At 38.0% G+C, this 20,736-nt stretch overlaps 1 protein-coding gene across 1 annotated transcript; it reads right to left on the reverse strand.

The window, feature by feature from the left end:
* Positions 1 to 7,242: 7,242 nt before the first annotated feature.
* Positions 7,243 to 20,441, reverse strand: LOC140143099 (ubiquitin-conjugating enzyme E2 Z-like). Its single transcript, XM_072165150.1, is given in 7 exon segments — positions 7,243 to 8,615; positions 9,440 to 9,530; positions 10,440 to 10,555; positions 11,879 to 11,990; positions 12,614 to 12,801; positions 15,132 to 15,201; positions 20,285 to 20,441. Coding segments are annotated over 7 exon segments (942 nt in total). The 5' UTR covers positions 20,419 to 20,441; the 3' UTR covers positions 7,243 to 8,384.
* Positions 20,442 to 20,736: the final 295 nt, after the last annotated feature.

Here is a 20,736-nt window from a genome sequence, read left to right on the forward strand (position 1 = left end):
AACTGAAATCCGAATAACCAAGAAATTAATGAGTGTATGAAGTTTGATGCGATTCGGAAAGTTACAGTGTGGCCTACTGTGTAAAACGATAGGTTTGAATGGATGTCAAAGACTGATTTACCGATCGATGGCACACGCTGAGAGCCACTGAGTTCAGGTGAATGGAACATGTTTGACTATGCAATTTCAAACTGTGTAATCTGTTTGAATTTGCAATTTTCCAAATTGCACCAACTTCATTCAATCATTAATTTCTCACTCATTTAAATTTGTTTGTCATATCGGGCTATTCCATTTAAAATCCACACTACCCCTGTGGAAGATCTTTCACAGGGGAGTATGAATTTCAAATGGAATGAACACATTAGACCGCTCCATTTCAAACTCTTCCCTTCCTCTGTGGAAGATTCAGGTTGAATCTTTTTCACAGGGTGTATGAAATTCAAATGGAGCTGCCTAATGTGTTTATTCCATTTGAAATTCATACTCCCCCTGTGAAACATATTTCCAAAATCTTCCAACAGGGTAGTGTGGATTTTAAATGGAATAGCCCACTATAACATCTTGCAGTGATCTTGAAGGTGATCTTGAAGGTGCTCCATTTCAAACTCTTCCCTTCCTCTGTGGAAGATTCAGGTTGAATCTTTTTCACAGGGGTTATGGAATTCAAAAAGAGCTGCCTAATGTGTTTATTCCATTTTAAATTCATACTCCCCTGTGAAACATATTTCCAAAATCTTCCACAGGGGTAGTGTGGATTTTAAATGGAATAGCCCATTGCAGCTAACAAAATTCTACTTATGTTCATATCGGTTTTATTGCTTTCATAAAAGTATGTTCAGAGGTATGACCACCTTATCAAGTGAGGACTTTCTTTTTTAGATGTGTGTATTTCAAAGATTGTTATTGATTTTTATATATTTCTTATTACACATATCCATATTCATAGACAAAAATCTTCTATTTTCATCAATATTTAAGAATATTTGAAAAAAATGATTCAGTAAATAGTACATGATGGAGACATAGAAAATATACAATTGATGTATTTGTACAAGATTTGGCCTGTATGGGAAACTGACTTGCAATCTCCAGTTTTAATAATAGTTTGATCGATTTATCTCTTCCAAGTCCCCCTGCTTTGTTATGGGACCCATTTCTTCCACAGACATATTGTCACCTGCTTTTTAACCAGAATAAAAGTCTTCCAATCCATTCATTATTATTGGTCCAAAAAGTACTTGCAAAACAGAGCAGCATACCTTGCAGATTCACCTATATAATGGCTCCCTTGACATAACTGCAATTTTTAGCACAAACTAAAAGTGCCCTCCTGTAAAAATCCCACCAGCATATATGTGCCCATCCACCACAAACTGGTTGTAAAGTTGGCATTTTCCTTTTTGAGATACAATCAAAAACAGTATATGGATTTCAATGTAAAGTATATTAGGAATTTGACCTTTAATGAACCATAACTTCACTTCCAGATGTCCGATGAAGTTGGTTGAGGTGTCATTTTCAAGCTGAAAGTGAATTCTTTCCAAATCTGCAATAAACAGAAAATGATCTAGAGCCTACTTTACTACCATTTGGTGGTGGATGGTCACATATTGTCACCTGCTTTTCAACCAGAATAAGTCTTCCAATCCATTCATTATTGGTCCAAAAAGTACTTGCAAAACAGAGCAGCATACCTTACAGAGTCACCTATAGACAAATCCACGCATTCCTACACCTGACTAGCAGCCTTTTGTTGGGTTACCGTCGGCTACAATGCACCCAAAATGTGAAATGATTCGGCCTTGGCGGAAATTTTAAACTGCATTCCATCACCCATTTTACACCTTCCGCGAAAACACAGGTAGACAAAAGAATGATTAAAGTTTACAACACAATAGGCCCTACAGTTCCCTTCGGCAAAACACACAGCTTGTACATGGTCTATTCGCTGTTGAAGTGACATAATAATCGGATTAACTACACGCGGTATCAAACAAATGGATGTAGGCCTACTTGCGAACAAAAGGACTATGTATGAATAGATGCGACGGGATTACCTGTGGAATTATCTCTATTGTATTATTCTATTAACCCTTCTCGTCCTTGCATCTGCTCTAGGTGTTAGGCGGCTTTTATTTGCACAATTGGGCACTCAAAACACCAGGTTGGTGCTAGCGGCTACCCAAAGGCCGACCAAATCCTGACCATGACTTGGCTCGTTGGATTCGCCTATATAATGGCTCCCTTGACATAACTGGATTTTTTAGCACAAACTAAAAGTGCCCTCCTGTAAAAACCCCACCAGCACACATGAGGACAGATCCTTTTATTTACTCTTGTTGGGATTTTCAAGAGGGAGCTCTGTATTCATACATGACATTTACCAGGGGGGGGGGTACTCAGTACAAATGACCATACGGGGACGTGCCGCAAACATGGGTAGCATTTTCAGCCTTTTGGTATATGGTCATTTTCACAGTAAAGGGTGTAACTTTTGATTTTTTGGGTCAAAATTTCAAACCACTTAAATATGTTTCTGTTTACTGTAATCATGCATAGAAGCAACTCAAATTCCAGTAAAATAATGTTTCAAGGCTTAAACCCTTTGATTTCCGACAAAAAATTGACATTTCCATAACATTTTGGTTAAAATCTAAGAAAAATGTATTTTACATAAGCTCAGAAAATTATGACATGAAAGCTGGAATACATGTGAAATCCCATTCCAAATTAAGTCAACAGATATAAGTTAAATTTTATACCATGTTTTGCTATGTTTGTAATTGCAATTTTGAAAATTTTTAACATCAAGGGTCATTTGCAATGGAAATTTCCCAATCTTAAACATATTTTGTAAGTTTTAATTGGGTTCCTAAAATAATTTGAATGTCTAACTTCATGTACAAATACTACTTGATGAAAGGAACCTCCCAGCCAAGTTTCACAGAAATTGGAGTTATTTTTTAGAATTGGCAATTCAAGCGATTTGTGTTTCGGAGGCTTCAGTTAACAACACAGGTGATCATAAAAGTAAAATATTTGGCTAACTACTACAAGTTGACATGAAAAATAGGTAAAAAATATCACAATTACCAATTTTCATGCTTTGCTTCTAAGTATTGAATTTCAGTTGTGACAAAAATTAAATTATCACAGCAAGTCATTTTTTTTTGTTTCGAGGCTTCATGTTAACAATGGTTAAACATTGCAGAAGTATTTTTTTGAAAACAACACTGTTGGGATCATCTAAGCTGTTATTTTCTTGTGTGTATTGAATCAATGATTCTATGTGGCAGATATTGTAGATTTATAGCATGTAAACTTTTTCACCCATTTGTTAAGTATGGTGTTTTTTGCATGTGAAGCCTCCGAAACTGGCTTTTTGGGTATCAGTATATTTTTCAAACATTAACCATAACATCAACAATTTTTTTAATTTATGACATTCTGCACATATCAAGTAACAATTACAATGCAGATATCAGTATGAAACACCAATTTAGATATGCATAGATGATAATTAATCTTATTGTTGTTTCGGAGGCTTCATTTGTTTCGGAGGCTTCAATTGTTAACGGAAAGTTTGTATTGGGTCCCATTTTCAAACGGTGATATATATCTCCACAATTTAAAAAGAAGTGATTTGAAGATCTACTTTGCTACATTTTGATAAATAGATTGGATGAGCTCTTTTATTTATATTTGCCCAAGCTTGCTGAACAGTTTGTTTCGGAGGCTTCAAAAAAGTTAACGGAAAAACGGCTCTTTGAAGTCAAGATTTTATAAAAATTTTGAAAGCTTGCAAATCGACTAATTTTTGTTACCCATTTCAAGTTAAGATATCAACTGTTATGAATCAAGAAGAAGTGAAGAAATAACCAAGAATTACGAACCAAAGCTATACCCACAAAGTTTGTTAACAATTGTTAACGGAAAATGAAGCCTCGAAACGACAAATCTCAAGTCCGGTTCTCAAAAATACAGGGCTGTTCACAATTAAATCTAATGTGGCAGTGTTTACTGAACATATGACCATACTTTCAGGATAAGAAAAATTATCCATGAACTAACTGAAGAAAACACACGCTTTTACAAAAAATGTTACTGTTTTTATAGTTTTTCAAAATGGCAATATTAGGTACATTTAAGCCTGCTAAAACTGAACGCAGTAACTCCTACAGATGATTATGCTACCCAAGGTAGCTGCTAACTAGATGACTTAGGTGGCCAAAAATTATGGAATTCTGTGGCTTTATTAGAAAACTACGGATCAAAATGTTAAAAATCCAAAGTTACACCCTTTACCGTGAAAATGACCATATCAATGACTCCTTTTTCAAAGCCTATTTTGGTATATGAATGGGTCCTTTTTTCAAAATTTTCTCAATTTTTTCGGAAAATAGTCCAATTTTTCCTTAATCTAGCCAAAATTTTGGGAAAATTTGTAAAAACTAAGACAATTTGGGTTAAATTCTGCCAAAAAATTTTTGGTATATTAATGGGTCCAAATTTCTTGAAAAATTGGTATATTTATGGGTCCACTTTCAAATTCTCAGCAGCACGTCCCTACCAAAACCAAACTTGAGAAAACCTTTGTACTTGTGGCCCTTGAACATGTTTAAACCCAAACTGCCAAGAGGTTATACATAGGAGGTTTTGATTTAAACATGCTCATGGGCCAATAACTTATAGGAGGTTTTTCCTGCCCAACAACGTTATAAAGCATACAGTAGGCCAATCTCGATACTTTTATCAAACATAAACAAAAAGTTGACTAAAAACACGTTTTTGATTTCTGAGTAACAACTTTCAATATTAAAATAAATCTACAATCTTTCATTATGAATTTCTTTCATAATGATTATTAGTTTTGATCAAACAAGTAACTTTGTATTTTCTTCACGGATAATCAACAATGTAATTATTGCACTGAAAGTAACAAAATGATAATCAGACACTATCAAAATCGATTTAACAACATTTTCAGAAAATTTCAGAAAATGTGGAACTTAACTTTTTGTTTTTTAAGACATGAACAAATTTAACTATTTTATATATTAAAACCTTTATTTGGACCATCCAATTTGTTACTAATAGGGGCAAAGTACAACTGCTTACATTTATTATTTATACCATGAGAGGTTCCACCAGGCAAACTCAGACTCCACAATGTTTGCATGTCACTTACGGAGGGGACAACAATACCTCCATGTTATTCTGATTTAACTCCCTGAACACTACCTGCCAATCTAACATTACCTCTGATTGGTCAATTACATGATATCTTCACTTTAATCACCAATCAGAATGGAGCTTTGCAAATAATTCACCCCAATGTTTTTGTGTGGTGAAATTATTCTAACAATGTTGCTGATTGGTCCAATTGATAGCGAAAACTTCTTTTTGGCCAATCAGCAGGTAATTCTCATGGGGTTAAATTGTGTGCTTGCATGTGTTGTGTACTGATAATTAGTATTGGCCTATCTAGCCCAGCATCGGAATTGCCAATCTGCGATTACAAAACTGATAGATCGCCTGATCCCGATTCAGATCTGATATATACATTTTTTTCAATATCTCTTCAAAAATAACTACAGTGCTGTTTTCCCTATCTCAAAAAAGACAGTGCTACCAACATGGCCAGTTTGAAAATTCCTCGCAAATCACACTCTGTAGTGCTGATAGTTCATGAAATTAATGCTGGTATCATATTTTCTGCCTCTTGCGGTTACATGACGCTTCATCATGTCACTTGTATTTTTCTGCAAGCGAGCAGCAGCAGCATGACTCTGAAAGTCGATGTTGCTGCTCTGCACCACTCCAAAATCGTATTTTGTTCTCATACGTCAGAGCGGCACCGCTCCTGAGTTGATTTGAATTCAACTCCCAGCGATGCTGCCGCTTGGCCAAAGCAGTGGAGTGATTGATTTATCGGCTTGCCGCTGGTCACCGCTAGCCAGAGCAGCAAAGTGGCAGGAAAGTATGAAACCAGCATAATGGAAGACGAGTCCTTTCTTACTAATTGTAATATAGCTGTGAGCTATTAACTTATGCCATTCATTACCATATGAAAAGTACATATTTTTTGACACATCAGCTCAGGCAGCTCCATTCCTGCACGTATTTTAGTAGCGTGGTATTTACAGATTTAATTGAAAGTTTCAGATATCGTTAAGTAGATCAGCAACTGATAAAATGTTCCCTGATTGTGATTCAAGGCCAATTCAACTTGAACCTGCCCGATTTCCTACTTGCCAGTACCCAAATTTCAGTTGGAATCCATACACCACCTATATGGAAAAGATGAACTTAATCACCCACACAGGGAGTGCGAATTTCACATGGGGCTACCTGAATGAGTAACTCCATTTGAAATTTACACCTCCTGAGTGGGAGATTAAGGTCATGTCTTCCATAGGGGGTGTATTGATATCAGCTGGAATAGCGCATTGCTTCATTTTGGGTACCCTTAGCAATCCAATATGGCAGATTTCCCAAAGCGTTACTGTAAAATTTGGACACTTTTACGGTACATAAATTTTCATCTGAGCATGTTTACAATCCTAGCGAATGTCCATGCTTTCCTAATCTAACCTCTCTCAATATTTCCAATATATTTCGACAAAATATTTTAATACACGGCCCATAACATGTTATGTATATTAAATTGGGTAATGTCAATGCACTTTTCCAGTTGAAATCCATGACCTTAAGGGATCTAGAATGAGCGTTTATTAACGTTTACAGTATTTTTTGTGGGACATGAGAGCACCTCAGGCGTGTCGAATTGCATTCTGAATACGAAGCATGTCTTTCTGATATCAAATAATTTTCATTTTTGAAAATCACAATATAATACAAATTTTATGACAAATTATAAAAATTTGATATTTTTCAAATTTTGATATATAACAGTCCTCGAAGTAAATTGTATAAATCTAATGATATATTCTTAAAGTGTATGTAGCTGGGAGGAAAAGCCGACGGTCAATTGAAAATTTTGACCTTTCATATTGAAGATATGGATTTTTTCCCAAAAAGACCTAATTTTTTTTGGTGTTTTGGGAAAAAAATCCATATTTCAAATACTGAAAGGTCAAAATTTTCAATTGATCGTCGGCTTTTCATCCAACCTAAATATACTTTAAGTATAAATCATCAGATTTGTAAAGTTTACTTTAGAGTACTGTTAAATATCAAAATATCAATTTTAATGATTTGCCATAAAATGTGTATTAAATTGCGAATTTCAAAAAATCAAAATTATTTGATATCAGAAGGACATTCTTCGTATTCAGAATGCAATTCGAGATGTCTGATGTGCTCTAATGTCCCACAATAAATACTGTCCAAACGTTCATACCCCAGCCCTTAAACTGAATTTCAAATAGGATTATCTGAATGAGTGACTCCATTTGAAATTCACACCCCCTGTGTGGGCAATTAAAGGGGATGTCTTCCATAGGGGGGTATGGATTTCAACTGCAATAGCCCCATGTAAATGTTACAGTCACTGGACTAAAGGTCCGTTCATACTACCACCGCATTTCCGATGCGTTGCTTTGCGATGCGGTGCGTTGTCGCACTGCATCGTACTGCATGCGATATCGCAATAAAGTTAAATACATTTTAACTTGGAAATGCGACAAGTTGCGTTGAGTTGCGGCAAAAGTAATCGATATACCGGCATCGCAAAGCAACGCATCGCAAATGCGGTGGTAGTATGAACGGACCTTTATGCTCATCTGGCATCTGTGTCAGTGTTTCATGAGGGCAGATCACCATTTTTTTAGCTCTAAACAATTAAAGCCCAACCAACCAGCATACAAAAGCATTAAAGACTAACAGCTGATCAGTGTATCAAGCAAAAAAAAATTGTCTCGGAAGAAATATCATTTTTGTAGCACTTTTGGGCCACTTTTTTTCCCATTTTGTGTTTGCAACTTTGCTAAAATTCTTTCTTTTTTCTGATAAGGAAAAAACCAAAAAAATGCAAGATTTAAAAAGCTATGTGTGCAATCTTCCAAGACAAACCTTTTTTTTTGCACTTTACCAATAAGTTGTTGCTCCAAAAACCTGTTGAATCAATCATTTTACCTGTGAAGTAAATTCAACTTTATACTCATGTCACGATGACGTTTGGTGTAGGTATAGAACAAACTTACATGACAGACGAATAGGGATGGCCCCATACTTTCTGATGGCTAGAAACACTTTTCCCACAAAATCAATAGATTCGTAAATTTCTGTGTACTTGGGCAACGCCATGGTCTACCAGCTCCTAATCCACTGCTATCCCAGCACCACTACGGTGTCAAAATGGCACTTATTATACTACAATGTATCGACTCCACAAAAAAAAATCCTCTTTTCATTGCCCATCAACTCGTACCGTTCGCTGACGCTGATGACGACGACGTCGTTATTGATGTTGATGATGATGATGTGGTCGTGTTTTCTACCTCGTTATCTGAAGGTCCGCTACCGCTACTACTCTCCATATCGGAGCCTTTGTTATTATCAGTTTGTTCGTCAAGTCTTTGTTTGATCTTTTCTAGCCTCGTCAACAAGGTGTTGTAGTCAATTTTGCCACGTTTTTCACCAAACGGATCCTGAAACACAAACAGACAGTACAGAAAATAACCCCATGGGCTCTACTGCAAACACGAGAAGACAGGTCACAAGCTAAGCCCTTGTTAGGAAGCCAGTAGATGTGGCAAAAACAGCCCAATGGGCAACCTACACTGTATGACTGGCCAGGAAAATAACAAGCTCTCTTGAAGTGGGCGGAGATACCCCATGCACTGACAGCAGTGCAGTCAAAGAGGGAGGGTCAGCATTCAACTTACCTGGTGAAGCAGAGCAAAATGCTCCCCATTTTGGAAAACTTGCTAGATTGTACATAAATTTCAGCTTGTATAGCAATTTTTACAATGTAAACATATGCTAATATCATAAGAACATCGCCTAAATAATGATTTCCCTAAAAATTGCTATGCAAATTTTTAAAAGTATATTGAACAGGGGCATGTGTTTTCAACTGTTCACCTCCAATAAAAGTGTCGATGCCGATTACACCAGGCAGCGGCTATATTTGGCTATGGTGCTAAACTTAGGGGATAGGGAGAGAGAGTAATTTTGTTTACTAGAAGTTGAATATCGGTCTTAAAATGTTCTTTCAATTGATTTTGTGCCGTTCGCGAGCAAAATTGTTGACTTTCATCGCTTTGAGGGGCGCAGAATCGATGCTGAATTGGTCAATTTGGCGCCCCCCTAAAGGTGGCGCCTGGGGCATGTTGCTCCCCCCTGCCTCCCCCTAGTTACACTGAAAGAAGGGGAAGGGAAAGAGGAGGGAGGGGGTGAGGGAGAAGAGGAAGGAGAGGGGAGGGTGGATATTCCACATTGTTTGGAGCAAAGAATGATGTGACTTTCATACCTGCATAGTATTTCCACTGAGATGCAATCTGTCTTTAACTGCTGTTGTGTAGTACTCATAAAACTCTGGGAATGATTTCTCCATAACCTCTCTGTTAAGAACCACAAGAAAACAACATCGTTATTAATTAACAAAGCAGCCCACATTTTTTTACCATTATGCACTGAAAGTGAGTCCAATTTCCCAAAGAATGATTAAAATACATATTTGCAGGAGACAATATTATTTGGGAATAGGCTTGTTCAGCAGTTGAACAAAAATCGTTGGAAATTATTTCAGGAGGATGTAGCATACAGTAAACAAAAACGTACAAGCAATCACACAAACTCGTACTTGATGTGGCGTATTGAACAAAATGTCCACTGTGAATACACCACAGACAGACACACATTGTACATCCATGCAGATGGAGCTCATTTCATAGTCCCTGTCATGAACTTGTTTGGCGGCGACATCAATAAAATGTACTTACTTGAGGGCTTCTGGCATAGATGAATGTGGATTATCTAACATATCGCACACGGCTACTCGGAGGGTTTCATGTCTGATGATGTACTTACTTGAGGGCTTCTGGCATAGATGAATGTGGATTGTCTAACATATCGCACACAGCTACTCTGAGGGTTTCATGTCTGATGATGTACTTACTTGAGGGCTTCTGGCATAGATGAATGTGGATTGTCTAACATATCGCACACAGCTACTCTGAGGGTTTCATGTCTGATGATGTACTTACTTAAGGGCTTCTGGCATAGATGAATGTGGATTGTCTAACATATCGCACACAGCTACTCTGAGGGTTTCATGTCTGATGATGTACTTACTTGAGGGCTTCTGGCATAGATGAATGTGGATTGTCTAACATATCACACACAGCTACTCTGAGGGTTTCATGTCTGATGATGTACTTACTTGAGGGCTTCTGGCATAGATGAATGTGGATTGTCTAACATATCACACACAGCTACTCTGAGAGTTTCATGTCTGATGATGTACTTACTTGAGGGCTTCTGGCATAGATGAATGTGGATTGTCTAACATATCGCACACAGCTACTCTGAGAGTTTCATGTCTGATGATGTCATTATACCTTTGGCAATCTCCCGGCTGACGCTCCTGTAAATTGGGTAGATAAATAAATACCCAACACTTATAATGTGCCTTTAATTTGCCGGATAATTCAAAACACAGAACACTCAAAATATATGAAAAACAGTATGAAGCCAATTCAAATTACACAACAAAAGCAAATTAGGCAAATAAGTGAGATTTAAAATACTCAATACTTGGAAACACACCAAATGTGAATGGGAAGTGTATTCCGCACTCTGGCAGCAGCAACTGAAAAGGCCTCATATCCAGAACATTGTGCGTTTTGGGGATCAAAAGATCCAGACCGTGAAAAGGATGATTGGTAACAGAATCAGGGCACAGTTTCTTCACCATCTGACAATCATTGGTGTACTAGGGACAGAGTCCATTCAGACAGCAACTTATGAGAGGGTTTTTAATTTGACATGTTCACTGATGCGCAACCAATGGAGACCTTTGAGAAGTGGAGTGACATGTGTAGATTTGGCTTCTAGTAAACTAAACGAGAACATTTATTTTGTAATAAGATCATTTTTTTATCAAACCATCTGAATCATCCTTTAACCCCAACTCCCTTCTGCTTTTTGGAAGAAAGGAAGGAAGGAAGGACGAGAGAGATGAAGGGTGGGAGGGAAGAAGGGATGAAGGTAGGGATGGATGGAGGGGAGGGAGGGAGGGACGAAGGTAGGGAGGGATGGAAGGAAGGAATAAAGGAAGGAAAGGAGGGACAAAGGAAGGGAGGGATGAAAGAAAGAAAGATCATTTTTTTATCAAACCATCTGATTCATCCTTTAACCCAACTCCCTTCTGCTTTTAGGGAAGAAGGGATGGAAGGAAAGGAGCGAAGGAAGAATTGGATGAAGGAGGGAGGGAAGAAAGGGAGGAAGAAAGAAAGGAAGGGACATAGGGAGGTAGGGAGGGAAGGAGGGAGGAGGGGAGGGAGGGAGGGAAGGAAGGAAGGAAAGAAGCGAAGCTTGTTTTCCCCACCCCTACATGTACCCCTCAGGTGCCAACCAACAGAACAAGGATAGCAAGCCACACACATGACCATCGCCCAGCCAACGGTTTTGTGCCTGTATGTAGTTTGGCAGGATTATACAATTGGATCACATTGCATGCATGGTCTTGCAGTCACACTGTGCTGTATTGTTTTGTATAGTCTAGTAGCATTAGGGCTAGCCAAAACAGCCCCTTCCATGTAGTGTGACAAATCGACACTCCTTCATATAACTCCCCATTCTCTATCTAAATAAATCATTTCCTTACAGCTTCTGTCCATGTGCTGTAGTACTGCATTCAAATGCTTTGCAAATTATGATCTGTATAAAGGGGCACAAGGATAGCTACCTGTTCGAATCCTGGTTCATTGTGGTATGGTTTTTCATTCATGAGCGACTGTATTGATATAAGGACACTGGATAAGCACTGAGCTGGACTCCACGCTGGACCTGTCCATGTGCTGGGGAAAAAAAGAGCAAAAAAGTAACAACACATAATATCACATGACTTACAAAGTTGAGGCTGACCTAAAATGAAACTGAAACTGTTGAAGTGGTTTGATCCTATGATGTTAATGTTTCCCCATATTTCCTGTTTTGATCAAATTGCTCCTGAGCACAATTTGGACCAGTTTGGACTAGCTTCCAGAATACACCAACACTCTCTTGCTTGTGGTGGGCGTTCCACAGCCTAAACACGGAAGTGGGGCTCTGATTTAACTATAACAGTAATTTGATTGGCCAATTATGTGCCAAAGAAGCCAATCATAGGTTGAATACAATACTGGTCTTTTCAATATATACTAATCTTACAGGTGCGAGTGATCAGCATGATATGAATAAATGCAGAGGTACGGCGTGAACATACTAGTGCAGCGCAATATGTATCAAAAATTGTTTTCACCTATTGCTATGGTATTTAATCCAATTATTATGTAACTTCGCCAGCCAATAGTAAATTCATAAATATGCATACGAACTGGAATTTCTCATTAAATTCACTAAGGACACAATATTAATCATTTCTGCCGTATTGTACCTGCTTGAAATCATGATTACCACACAAAGATTGACCACTACTTACCCGAGTATACTTAAACAAACTTTGCCATTTCTGTACAGGTTAGGATTGAATCGCACTTTGCCATCTCCCGTCGTCTTCAACTTCACTCTTGGTGGTCTGATGGGATAATCTGGTGGGAATCAGATGAGAAAATGGAAGAAACCGCCCTCGTAGGGGGTGTCAAATGGACCGGTGATCAAGGCGTGAACCTGTAAGAAGAAATCAAGTGGCGCAACAAAAAATGTGTTAGCATATTTGGCCCGATTCTGGAAGAACTGCTCTCAACCCAAAAGATATTACGATTAGGGTTAGTTAACATGGTGGCAGAGCGGAACATGCTCCAATTTATAATCGGAAGGTTGCAGGTTCGAGACCCGGCGGCGCCATCATGTTATGCCATTGAGTAAGGCAATTTATCTCGATTATTCCTCTCCACCCAGGTGTATAAATGGGTACCAGCATTCTTAAGGTTATTAATTATTTTAAACTGTTGTGATTTGGTAGTTCACAGCATCTTACGAATGGTAGTGAGCTTTGGCAAAAACTGCATTGCTCAATTCATAGCGGCGCGTAGAAGAATTAAAATATCACAGATATACTTTTATAGGTGCTGCGGTTCTTGAGTTACGTTGTAAAGAGGACTGAAACAACAACACTTTTGTAAAACGTACATAACTCATTAACAACAATAAATTAAGCAAGTTTGCAAAGTATACGATTTGTAGAATGAACTTTTGCAAACAATCCAGGTGTTAATTTTCAATAATATATTGATCTAGATAATGAAAATCGATTTTTAGGTTGCTTCGACCAACAATACCTCGTCTACCCTTAAATGCTGGGAAGGTAACAAACTCGCTATGGAGAAGGGACGATACCCCCCCCCCAGCAACATTTCACAGTGGAGTCTGACCTGATCGCTAAGGAAAGAAAGATGAGAACTCCGTCCTGTAAAATGCAGGTTTGACTCCTTTACCTTCATCTTTAGTGTACGGATTAGGGCTAATGATATGAATAAGTAATTAGGGATAGGATTAAAAGATTAAGGTTATTAATAACTAATAAGGTTAGAAATATAGTACGGGTGGCGGCCACTATATTTCTGTGCACATACAATGCAAGACCAGATTTGGAGCTACGAGCTTACACCCTACACATACCACAATGAGGTGGCTCTGCCCCATTTACTTAATTTACGCCATTCTTAAGGGGTACTACACCCTGCCAAATTTTTAATGCTTATTTTTGCATTTTTCTCAAAATTATAGCGCATTGGGGACAAGTAAGATATATATATTATGGGGGCAAGGACTACAACTACTGCACTGGAAATTTTATTTCAGCACATACAATAGTTCTGGAGTTACAGTCAAAAATGAGGGAAAACCAATATTTGATCAATAAATCAATAACTACTTGCTTTGAGTTGCTGAATTTTCAGTACAGTAGTTGTAGTCATTGCCCCTATAATATACATATCTTACTTGTCACCAATGTGCTATGATTTTTGAGAAAAATGCAAAAATAGGCACAAAATTGGCCAGGGGTGTAGTACCCCCTTAATAGCATTTTATCATGGTGTTGTTCCTGGACAGGTGATATGAATTTCTTCCACAGATATTTGGGTAACCTAAACACGCCCTCGCTTATCCTTGGATTTGGTTGTCAGACTCAACAATATGTGTGCAAGATTTCTCAAGTCGAGGGGTGCCAAGGTCTTTGAAAGTCTCACCATAACCCCTCCCACCATAAACCACCACCAACCCAGATAAAGTTCTGGGACTGCCTAACAAATGCCAATATATGTCGTCAAACTTCTTGGTATATGTGACCCCTTCTGACAAAACCAGGAACAAGTCGCATTTTTGAAATTTCATGATTTGAATAAAAATGTTAGCACGGGACAATAAGCTTCAAATTGATAATTATGTACATGTACATAGCATCAATACGGTATATACTTTTAAAGATATTTTGTAAATGATACCTTGATATATTTGCCGAACTGCTATTCTGAGTATATCGGCTAATTAGTTTCCTACTTTACACAGGATTAAATAGGGATTATCATAGTTCAACTGTCAATTATTGATTAAATAGTCCTCTTTTTTTAAATCAAGGATTGAAAGTCCACTCAGTCCCAAGGTCAAATGCCCTGAAATTAAGAATTCCAAAATTTGATATTTTTATGGGAATGTCAGCTTTAAAAGCCTATAACTCAAAAACATGCCTAGCGACTTGTTCCGGGTTTTGTTGGAGCTGGTCACATATACTTTGATCAGCTCGTAATTGGTGGGAATTTTAACATTGCGGATTAATATCAATATATTTTATTTAGAGAATTGTCTTGTGACACCTCGCCAGAAAAATCACAAAATTATTAATTCAAGTCCTATACTTGTCTACTTTCTTTAACATGCACATTGTAGATCTTCCAGATGCACAATATCACTCTTAACGTGGATCTACTTTTTCGGCGTAGTGGTAAAAGCCTAACAATTCCCGCCGATTACGAGCTGATCAAAGTATATGTACTTACTTTTGTGATATCTTCTTCTGGTACTATGCACATTCCAGGTGGTGGCTCCAGGTAAATATTCATGATATCTCTGTATGAAAATTGAAATGATTAAAAAATAACCAATTTACCATAGCAAGAATGACTGACTGACTGACTGAATGAATGAAAACAAATATAATAGTATATAGAGCTGAACCAAAAAGATTTTTGTCCACCGATCCGATATTGATGTTCCTATAATATTGGCCGATATCCAATGCGATATTTTTAGCAAAGTTTTCTGTAACATGTAATTATGTGAATTATATGAACAAATTGTAATCTTTCCCCAGAAACGATACCAGCGAATGAAGCGTTTCTAGATGATTTCAAGAACACCACCGTGCATGTGTAAGACCTTTTCAGCCTACATCTCGTATCCTACTAATTGTATTATCGGATCGTTGAAACAAGAAAACCTCATCACAAATTCACTCACCTTCCTACAACATCAGTTAAAATAAAACTCAAAACTTCCCGGGTTATTCCTCAAAACAACATGTAACTTAAAATAAAAAATTGAAATCCTAGTATGACCCGTTATCGAAAATTGTGTTTGATAAACGTCAACCAAAGCCAAAGGTAATTTTTCTCACGAGCAGAACGCACATGTCAAAATGGCGGCTCTAATGCTGGTTTCATACTTTTATATCGTTTGCCGCTGATGGGCATGACGCATGAGCAGTGCAGCTAAACGGCCATAAACAAGGCTTACAAAGTTACGATTGGCTGATACGTCATCGCAAATGTATGAAATTAGTCTCAGGCCAGCCGCCAGACTGTATGTGGCTATCACAGGTTTGTTAGGATCGACAAGCGTCAGGCCCACACAATCTGGTTGTGTAGGAGACTATCATTGTGACGCCCACGTTGAAACCCAGTTGGAACCATTGGAGTACGGAAGAAATATCATTAAAGGAGTATTTCGTGATCCTAGCATCCTCTATTTATGTCATGTTTCATGACATTAGATATCCACGAAAAAAACCTTTTCCCAAAATTTCAGTTGCTTCCGATTTTGCGTTTGCGAGTTATGCGTGATTATGTGTATTACACTGCTCCAAAGTCACAATGCGTTGTAATTTCACGATATCTTTGCTAAAGCCTAAACGAATTAATCTGCAAGAAATATTTTGTGCATAAACATTATGTAGCCAGAGGTTTCCAGTGATATAAAAATCTCAACTTTTTTTGAGAAAAGTGGGGGGATGAGGCTGTGGATCACGAAATGCCCCTTTAACGGGACTGAAGCTAGGGAGTCCGGCACTTTTTGCCTTTTTTAAGCGAACCTTATCAAGTTTGGTATCACTGGAAAGAGAATTTAAAGAGAAAACCAACAGTCTTTGAATCAGCTCAGTAGCTTGAAGTATAGTGAAGTTATGCTCAATTAAAGTTGTGTGCGTACAGGTTTTGTGTATGTGGACGCAACCAACTGGAATGTGTGCAACGAAGTCCCTATTATGTCGATTACTGTCTCAAAATTTTTTTGAAATCTAATAAAATTTGAAAAGGGAGTTAAAAAAAGACAACTAGTATTGTAATATCATATTGACAATTATTGAATAAAAAGTAACAACATATGATTACATAGTATGAAGTGCAGTTGTGTGTGTTTTATTTTTTCTCAAGTCACCCCAAACTTGGGCCTATACGGAAAAACGCAAACATTTTTATAACAAGTTTAGAACAGAGATTCTTATTATACTGGAGTTGATTAAAAGTAGTAACATAAATAATATCAATTCATTGAAGTGGTTTTTTTCTCATATTTCTCTGAAGCCCTCATGCAAAATGTTCTTGTCTTTAGTTTATGAAGCTCATCTGACACTGCACTACTCAATTTCAGAATTGAAAAAAAAAATACAAAGGAAGTGAAAAAAATTAAAAAAAATATTACACAGATTCTTTAAGTATCATAGAAATGATTAAAAGTAGTAACAAAAATAATATCACTTGTATTAAGTGTGCTTTCTTCATTTTATCCTTGCCCTCAAGACCCGATAATGCGCTACATCTACCACCCAGGCGTCAACCCGACAAGGCACATGGCATGCACCGCTAACACACCGCTACACTCCCCGTGCCGCATGTTACCACAGTACCTCCCTGTACAAAATCATGGTTCGCATTTTACCAAGCAACCTCCGATTGCTCTGCAACTTGGCCAACTTCTTCTTGAAAGTCTATAATTTAATCTAATACCAGTTTCATATAGGTTTCATGGACTCTTTATAACCGAATTATAAGGGTTTTGACAAGAAAAATCGGGAAAAATTACCTTGATTTTGGTGCCTCAGAAATTGCTTTTGACTACCGTTCATGCTTTATCGACGGGCATTTGTTTACTATTGCGGATGGGGAATTCTTTTGTCTATCCCATAATAATCTCAGATTTTGGACTAGGTCAGGGGTTAATGAGATGTGATCCAAAAACTCCGTCACATCCGGAAGCTATGTGACAAGATGGCGACGAATGCATCTACTGCTAATCTGTTGCTCTGAAGGTACACCGTATTTATCGCATTGATCTAGGATTATACGGACTTTTTTGGAAAAACATCATACAGTTAGAAAGATTAATCTTTAATTTCTTCAAATCATAATTTATTTTTCCATTTGAACATAAAAATCATGTTTAAAACATACGACAATTATTGCGTGTTTTACGTGCTTCCAGATACAAATTCGGAAATCGGGAAACTACTGGACTCCCTACTGAAGCAATGTGGCCATTTCTATGTTTGTACCGGACAAGTACCGGGCATTCTTCGACACGGAAGACTGCTACAAATTCGTCCAAAAGGTAAGCAAAGTGTTGGGATTGCATTTTTAACAATGACTAAACTGTTTCGGAGTTGAGGTGCGCTAAAATTAAAAGTAGCCCATTTCGGGGGCTGTATTTGGTGTACATGTCACATTTTGAACAGAGTAAAAAACAACCATTACTTTATAGTTGCGAGAGAGACTCGCTTTACCACGCAGCAATACTTCGTATTGCATGCGTGAGCCTCACATTAGACATAGTTTTCACTTTCTGCAGACATTTTTTTTACAGAATTGAGATTGCAATGATTGAGAATAATCTTGACAGACATATTAACTGCACATTTAACAGAAAAATCTGTCTACATTATATTTTTATCGTGGCATGGGCTAACACCAATGAGGTTGCACTAAATCTGCCCACTTGAAAAAATCCCCATTTGGAACTGAAAAATCCCCATATCATTATCAAGCAGGGCTGTCAACTCTCACGCATTGGCCGTGAGTCTCACGCATTGGGTCACTTTCTCACGGTCTCACGCCAAGGTAGTATAGACCTTTTTCTCAGACGTCACCAATCAATCGATATTGGGGTCCAGCATTCGAGTCATCAGCACCCAAACGCACATACCGCGCCGGTGCGCGCGATCAACTTTAAGCCACGCTAGGCGTCCTGCGCTGAATTGCCAGCTCGCAGATACGCGTTTAGTTCTTCACGGTGTAAAAAGTAAACAAAAATGTGAAACAAAACAAAGATTAATTTTCAAATAGCATGGCGGTTTTTCCGTATCTTTTGTATTTTGTGGTATCAAAACAAGCTGAAACAAAGGTAACCAGTATACAGTTCCATTTAAAAATTTATTTTATGGAAGCTAATGTGAAACATGACAAAACAGAGGAGAAAATACGCAGTATTTGGCGTTTTCACACTGTGGGCATGTGGGAAACGCACGTGTTGTTTGTTTACATCTGAGACCCCAATATCGATTAGGTGACGTCATCAGAAAAAGGTCTATAATCTCACGCCTAGATAGTAAATCTCACGCAAAAAGCTGGAAAATGAGTAAAATCTCACGCATCGTCATGAATAATTTGTTGCTCCTACCCCCCCCCTTTTCACATTCCCGAGCGCTCAAATAATCATGGTACAAAATGAACATTGGAGTCGGCAAATCCCGGTACGCCTCTGTCTCACGCCAAGCAATTCCAAAAAGTTGACAGCCCTGTTATCAAGTCGCTGTCGCTGTGTATACACCTTCACCTAGACCTGCCTGCATGTCTTCGGTCCTATCCTTCAACATACTGACATTTACTGGCCCGTTCGACATGCGGCGGTGAATTGGCATCCGTTTACATAAATAAATTCGCTTCTTCATCGGCCCATAAAATATGTTATATAAAAATAAACACCCACATCATGTCTAATATTTACCTCTAAACTACAAGCTTTCCATACGCTGTTGTTAACACTTCACTGTATTCTTCATTTTCTTGTAAAAGCAATTATTTCAGGAGCACTTTTTGGTCCCGTTATATTCTAAGTAGAAGTTGTCGAGAGGAAGTGAGGTTAAAGGTCAAATTTGTCAACACGTGTGGCGTGTTTACAAACTTACACCTTGGGCTGTGTCAGAACAGCATGGACGCGATTTTACAATAGTATATTTATGTAATAATGCTCCCAAAGTCCTATATCTACCTCCAAGCGGTGGGTGACAGTAACGAGTGTTCTGGATAAAAGTTGAATTAAACCTTGGCTGTAAAAATTATATAAAATTTCAAAATAAAAGGGATGTAGAGCCTCCCTTATTTCCACTTTAAAATTTTGGCGATTTTTTTTTGGCTATTGAGCGCCATTTCACGGCTATACCCTCGACTTGGGCTAAAAAGTTTTGGCAACCCTGGTCAGAAGTGACGTCACAAAATTCACACCATGTAAACAGTGGGAAGCGAAATGTGGAAAGTCCGAAAAAACCATCAAATTGCAGTATTATAAGTGAAAATATGAAGACATCCATATGCGGATAGTTCGCGGAGTGTCTGAAGTTCACATATTGGACTATATTTGCGTAAGTTATTTTTGTGATTTAGAGAAAGAAGAATTTTAAGTTTTCGGCAACCGGTAATCATGTGGTATTGGCCTGAATAAGCTTCTTTGCGAAAAGGATACAAATGGACCGATCTGTAACTCGGTAATCAGATAATGTCATAATGTTAAATAAAGATTACCGAGTTACAGTTACTGGAACTACACCTTCACCATGATGTCCATGTCCATGTTCATGATGTTGTGATTTCGACAACAAGTCACGGTGACAACAACATCTTCTGGTGACAAAATTCGCACTGACAGCACAATCAATCAATCTCACCTTTTGATTCTAAGTATGCACTGTTGCGTGGCTTTCTGATCATCCCAATCTTTGCAAGAAACAGGATCCCAGGCCGCGCTTAAAACTGAACTCCCCGACTGTTGCTGTAAAAGATCCATGTTAGCTTCCGCCATTCTTGAAAATTAATTTTGGTCAATTTAATGACCTCATCGCTGTTTTTACAGGCGGCGTCAATTTCGTAAGCATTGTACATATCCTTTGACGGACTTCGTACTGAGAGACGAGTTTGCAATTATCGTTGCCAGTTCATTTTTCTCATGTTTCTCATTTCTGATTATGTGAAATCCACAAGTTCATTCTTCAGTGTCACTTCTTTTTTCGACTTACGGTAAATAGTCAGGGCTAGATCGGGGCATGATGCAGTCATGTCAACAGAATTCATCTCGACCTTTGCAGGACTTAACCCCATTAAAAGCTATTAAACCAAGATA

Source organism: Amphiura filiformis, chromosome 20, assembly GCF_039555335.1.
Source record: "Amphiura filiformis chromosome 20, Afil_fr2py, whole genome shotgun sequence".
Taxonomy (NCBI): domain Eukaryota; kingdom Metazoa; phylum Echinodermata; class Ophiuroidea; order Amphilepidida; family Amphiuridae; genus Amphiura; species Amphiura filiformis.